Here is a 6,512-nt window from a genome sequence, read left to right as displayed (position 1 = left end):
GTCTTTCCACGCAAGAGTAAAATGCGAAAAACATAAGAAACTTCATTTGGAGCTTCCCGAAATCAGCCCAAAATGGGCTTTTTGCGTCTTTTAGATGTTCCATCTTTTGGTGGCTAGATCTTTCGCGCATGAAAAGGAAATAGATCAAAATTCGGTCTTCCTAACTTATAAACAACCCAAAGATGGTGCAGAAAGATGCACCAAACAAAACCTTAATTTACTTAATTATATCAATTAATATAATTTATTTAATATAATTACTCTATTTAATTAGCTTAATTTCTTTAATTGCTCTATTCACTTATCTTAACTTACTTAATCAATTCACTTAATTGCATGGTTTTAAAACATCATTGATCGAAGTAGGTGAACCATTTGACCCAACAAATAGCTAATTTGGGCAGTTTAACTATTCATGGTTTTCAAACTGTCGTTGATCCAAAGAGGAAGACCGTTTGGCCCATAAACCGATTAGGAGACTGATGGATTTTGTATCCAAAAGGTGAATCATTCGACCCAAGAATCGGTCAACTATCCAGTTCTTTTATACTTACCCTAGAATTTTCCAAGGAAACATTGACTTGGCCAACAAATAACTAATTTGAAAGGATTAACACTTTGGCTACTCATGATTTTCAAACTATCATTGATCAGAACAGCTAGACTGTTTGGCCCAGAAACCAATTAGGAGATTGGTTGCTTTTGTACCTCGAATTGCTCTTTGCCATTGAATTGGTTAGGAACCTGTTGATCCAGGTGGCTAAACCATTGATTCGTTTGATTTGAATAATTTTTTTTTAATTTTAAAATTTTAAATTGTCACAAGCTAATCTGTTCAAACTAGAAGATCAAACCGCTGACTCAGAAACAGGTGGTCAAAGTGGTTACATTTTCGGATCAGTTTTTCAAACCATGCTGAATTGGCTTAATTTACTTATTTATATTGATTATTTTCTTTATTTAATTTACTTCATTAACTTAATTTCTTTATTTAATTTAATTTAATTATTCAATTACTTAATTTACTTAATTAATTTTATTGGTCTTTTCAAACTATAGGATCAAAAGTGGCCTTTTGAAACTTGAACAGTGCCGCATAAGCTCTTTTTTTTTTATTATTATCTAACGGATCTGTCAATGACGTATCTAATATCTTCTATTTTTTCCCTTTAAGTGGCCTTTCCATCATAGGGCTTAAAAGGGCTATTTTTTTTCCTTTAAGTGGCCTTTCCATCATAGGGCAAAAATAGCCCTTTTAATTCGTTAGGGTCTAAAGTATTTTTTTTATTATTATTTTTTTTTTTTTTATTTTGCAAAGTTCCACGATAGTCAGAGCCAAGAATAGTAATATTAGATAGCCAAATGAAAACATGTTTTAAAACAAAAAATTTAAGGACATGGTTTTGATTTTAATTTTGGAAAAAAATACAAGAACATGTTCAAAAGAATCTGTTTTCAAACCAAGTGGTTTTGATTTGTTTTTGAAACCGGCAACAAAAAAAAAAAACAAATTCTTGTAGAATGTCCCTTGAATTGTTTAAATTGTATGTTTTGACAGCAACAAATATCAAAACAATGAAAATAACTAGTGGAGGGACCTTGCTTCGCAGGGGCTCGAATGGAACCGTCAACCCGTTGATTCGGTTTTTGGCCAAAAACCGTTGAGTCGGTCAATAACCCATTGATTCAGCGGTCTAACCATCAACCCGTTGACCCGTTCAATGTTTTTTGGCCGTTTTTTTACTTTTTTCATTGGGAACCATCTAGGTAACCGGTTCCGTTTTATCCTAATCTCGTTCCCTAGCCAAAAATCATTGAATCGGTCAATGACCCATTGACCCAGGCGGTCGAACCGTTGACCCATTCAATGGTTTTTGGTCGTTCTTTTTTTTATTTTTGTTGTCAAAACAGGCCATCTGCTCGAATCGCATAGTCGAACCGTCGACCCAAAAACTGTTGGCCATAACGGTTCCGTCTTCAGGTCATATGAGTCACACGCTCGAATGACATAACACATATGGTACTGCTTAATGGACCTCAGACACTCAATTTTTTGTTTGTAATTTTTTTTGTTAGAGCGGGTTGTCTTTTTTTTTTAATTGGGTACCGTCCAGGCAACCAGTTCTGTTTTACCCCAATCCCGATCCCTAGCCAAAAATCGTTGAATCAGTCAATGACCCATTGACCCAAGTGGTTGAACTGTTACCCGTTGACCCATTCAATGGTTTTTGGCCATTTTTTATTTTTTTAATTTGTGTTGTCAGAATAGGTCGTCCGTTAGAATCGGATAGTCGAATTGTCAACCCGAAAACCGGTGGCCAGATCGGTTCCATTTTCGGGCCGTATGAGTCACACGCTCGAATGACATAACACGTATGATACTACTTAATGCACCTCACACACTCAATTTTTTGCTTGTAATTTTTGTTGTTAGAATGGGTCATCCGTATGAACTGTCGACCTGAAAACCGGTGGCCATAATGGTTCTGTAATTTTTTACTTGTAATTTTTTGTTGTCATAATGGGTTGTCTGTTCGAACAAAACAGTCGAACCATCGACCCAAAAACCAGTAGCCAGAACAGTTCCGTTTTCGGGTTGTATGAGTCAAACGCTCAAATGACATAGCATGTATGATACTATTTAATGGACCTCACAAACTCAATTTTTTTACTATAATTTTTGTTGTCTGAACGGATCGTTTGTTCGAATTGGATGATCGAATCATCGACCTGAAAACTGAGGGCCATAATGGTTTCGTAATTTTTTGCTTTAATTTTTTTTTTTTTCTAGAATGGGCCATCTGTTCAAACTAGACGGTCAACCATTGGTTGTCAGAACGTTATTAATAACATTTATCAATAATAGTAAGAATAAATATTAAATTTATGAATAGGATTTATTAACAATATTCATTAAATTAATAATTACCCAAATAAAATTAAACTAATAGTATTTATTAGTAATAGTAATTATAATATTTTAATAAATAATCAATAACAATACTTTTAATAACATTTTTAATATAACAATAATTACTAAATTTATTAATAGTATTTATTAATAACAATATTTATAATAACAATAATTATTAATTATAAACAATAATTGTATATTTATTAAATTACTGTAATAATCAGTAATTACAATTATAATAATAACAGTAATTACTGTTATAAATAGCAGTAATAACAGTAATTAGTATATATATATATATATATATATATATATATATATATATATATATATATATATATATATATATATTACCATTTTAAAGCACATTTCATTCCCATCAAGACATTCTCAAAATGAACTTTGTTGAAAGAAAGTTGAGAAAAATATGTGAGAGTTAGGATTTTAGGTAAACTAAATCAAAAAGAGTAAAACGATTTCATAAAATAACAAAAGAGTAATTCATGGTTAAGAAATATTTGAAGAAATCTATATAAATATATTGAAATATGTACGTAAGAAGGCCTAAGGATGAGGGAAATGGAATCTAACAATATTTTTGCCTTTTTTCATATAAATTACAAGAATGCCACTCTCTCCTACCAACTCTCTCTCTCTCTCTCTCTCTCTCTCTCTCTCTCTCTCTCTCTCTCTCTCTCTCTCTCCTTATAAATTATAAGAATGCCACTTTCTCTCCAATTGAGGGAGACCTTAGCTTGGAATCGTGGCTGCTAGGGGACCTGCAATCAAAGGTAGTCGAGTTCGAGCCAAGCCGAGCTCGAACTTCTAAGCTCAAGTTCAAGTCTCTAATTCGAATCGAGCTCAAGCTAGACAACACCTCGACCACTGAGGGAGACTCAGCTTGGCACCTCGGTCACTAAGGGAGATCTTGGCTCAGCACCTCGACAATTGAGGGAGACCTCAACTCGGCACCTTGTCAACTAAGGAGACCTTAGCTCGACGCCTCGCCTGCTTAGGAAACCTCAACTCGATACTTCAACAATTGAGGGAGACTTCGATTTGCCACCTCGACAATTGAGGAAGACCTCGGCTCGGCACCTCAACTGTTTAAAACACCTACAATCAAAGGTCACTGAGTTTGAACTTCTGAGCTCAAGCTCAAGTCTCTAATTCGAATCAAACTCAAGCCTAATAGTTTATGAGCGAGTCCCTGCAACATAGGGCCCCCTCCACTAGTATTCCATTAAGTGACAAATGCTAAGAGTGGGAGCAAACTGCTATAATCCATAAGTTCAGGGGGGTTTTATTACAAAACAAAATTTGTGGGGCTGAATGCCAGTACCCCTATGTATAGGGCGGCTATTTGTAATTTATTATTTTTTATAATTTCTTTTTGAAATTAAAATATGTTTTCATAAGAAACCACTTTCTTGCATCTAAAATATATAAAATAAGATCTGGTCTACCTAGATCAGATTTGAATTAAGACCCAGTTGTGCAGCTTCGAGTTTCATTATGAGAAGAGGTTTGCTATAACTAGGTGAAAATGAAATAGAGGGCTTCCCTGCACGACCCTACCAATTTCTGCCACATGGAAAGAGACCAATTGAATTACTCAAATTGTAAAAACCAGAGCTTTTCTAGTTTATACTTTTTTGTTCTTATTCATTGAGAATGCCGATATATATACATGAATACAGTCGAGTCTCCTACGTTTACAAGGACATAAACTTAGTTTTCCTAACTGAACTATACATGACAAGGATAAGAATATGTATACAAAGAAGATAAACGGAGACTCCTAATTCAATCCTAACACCCCCCTCAAGTTGGAGCATGTAGATTGTGAATGCCCAACTTGCGGAGAAAGTACTCAAATTCTCTGCGACCCAGTGCCTTTGTAAAAATGTCAGCCAGCTGAATGGTAGTCGACACATAAGCAGGACGAATGCAACCATTTTGAATCTCATCACGTACATAATGGCAATCAACTTCAATATGTTCCGTACGCTCATGAAACATTAAGTTTGCTACAATATGCAAGTCTGCCTAACTATCACAATATAATCGCATTGGGTTTGAATGTGTAACTCCAAGAGCCAATAACAATCCCTTCAGCCATTTTAATTCACACGTGATCGTGGCCATAGACAGATACTCTGCTTCCGCTGAAGAACGAGCCACGGTGTGTTGTTTCTTAGTTTTCTAGGAAATCGGCGATTTCCCAAGAATAATAAACCACCCAGACAGAGAACGTCAGGACAAAGGACAGCTCGCCTAGTCTAAATCACACCATGCATATAACAATAAGTCACAATTTGAATGCAAGAGATTTCCTTGACTAGGATTTCCTTTCAAGTAATGCACCACTCGTAATGCAGCCTCCCAATGTCTTCTTTGCGGTTATTGCATGAATTGGGACAAAACATGCACACAATAAGACAACTTTGGACGTGTTGTTGAGAGATAAATAAGCCTCCCCACCAAGTGTCTGTATCGCTCAGGATTAGATAAGAGGGACCCATCTGTCAAGGCGAGATTGTGATTCTGCTCCAGTGGAAAAGGAGCAGGTTTTGCACCAAGTAATCCAACTTCAGAGATAATATCCAAAGCATTATTACATTGAGACAGAAAAATTCCTGTTGAATTTCGGGCAACTTCAATGCCCAAAAAATATTTCAATTATCCCAAGTCTTTCATATGGAAGCAGTCACTCAAATATTTCTTGAAGACTTGAATTTCCATACGATCATTACCTGACACGATAATGCCGTCCACATATACGAGAACAAGCACATGCACCCTGTCCTCATGAAAGGTGAAGAAGGAGTAATCTGAACATGATTGTTGAAACCCATATGTCTTCAAGGCTGCGGTTAGTTTAGCAAACCAACATCTCGGCACTCATTTCAAACCATACAGAGATTTTCGCAACCAACACACCATACCTGGTTTATCTGACTGAAAACCCAGAGGCATTCGCATGTAGACTTCCTCATGAAAATCAACATGCAAGAATGCGTTATGGACGTCCATTTGATGAAGCTCTCAATTTCTAACTGCTGCGACTTTTGCAACTGGGGCAAAAGTTTCATTATAATCAATTCCCTCAACCTGCTTGTTCCAAAATATCACGAGATGAGCTTTATATCTTTCCATTGTCCCATTAGCGTTATTACTTGATTTGATGCACCCATTTGCATCCTATGGCTTCTTTTTCGGATGGCAAAAGCTCCACAGTCCATGTCTGATTATTTTCAAGTGCTTGTATTTCTTTCTACATAGCATCCCTCCATTTTTCATCCTTTACGGCCTCAACAAAAGAAGTGGTTCAACCTCTGCAGTAATAGTTGCCAAGAAAGCACGATGTCGACAAGAAAAAATGTTACAGTTCACATAGTTATCTATGGGGTAAGGACTACCTACAGAATGTGATTGGCCGAGTGAGCTCGCAAAGGGACGCGGAGAGGGAGTTAAGCATTGTGTGATGTGAAGCACATAGTCTCTTAACCTTGTGGACTACTGTTTCTGTCGATGCCCAAGCCCCAATTGAGAATCAGAGTACTGTTGTTGCTCAACATTGCCACCCCCCCGACGT

The 6,512-nt window shown here is 36.3% G+C and overlaps 1 protein-coding gene across 1 annotated transcript; it reads right to left on the bottom strand.

The window, feature by feature from the left end:
- Nucleotides 1-4,738: 4,738 nt before the first annotated feature.
- LOC148862429 (uncharacterized) lies at nucleotides 4,739-5,950 on the bottom strand. The gene is made up of 4 exons (XM_088981552.1): nucleotides 5,863-5,950; nucleotides 5,671-5,748; nucleotides 5,399-5,571; nucleotides 4,739-4,963 (listed from the first exon to the last, which is right to left on the bottom strand). Exons 1-4 carry the CDS (start codon nucleotides 5,948-5,950, stop codon nucleotides 4,739-4,741), a joined length of 564 nt encoding a protein of 187 aa, XP_088837678.1.
- Between the last annotated feature and the right edge of the window lie 562 nt (nucleotides 5,951-6,512).

Source organism: Nelumbo lutea, chromosome 3 (assembly GCF_056320005.1).
Source record: "Nelumbo lutea isolate HS-2025 chromosome 3, American lotus-T2T, whole genome shotgun sequence".
Classification (NCBI taxonomy): Eukaryota; Viridiplantae; Streptophyta; class Magnoliopsida; order Proteales; family Nelumbonaceae; genus Nelumbo; species Nelumbo lutea.
Note: the sequence above shows the minus strand (reverse complement) of the source record. Positions and strands in the feature narration are given on the sequence as shown.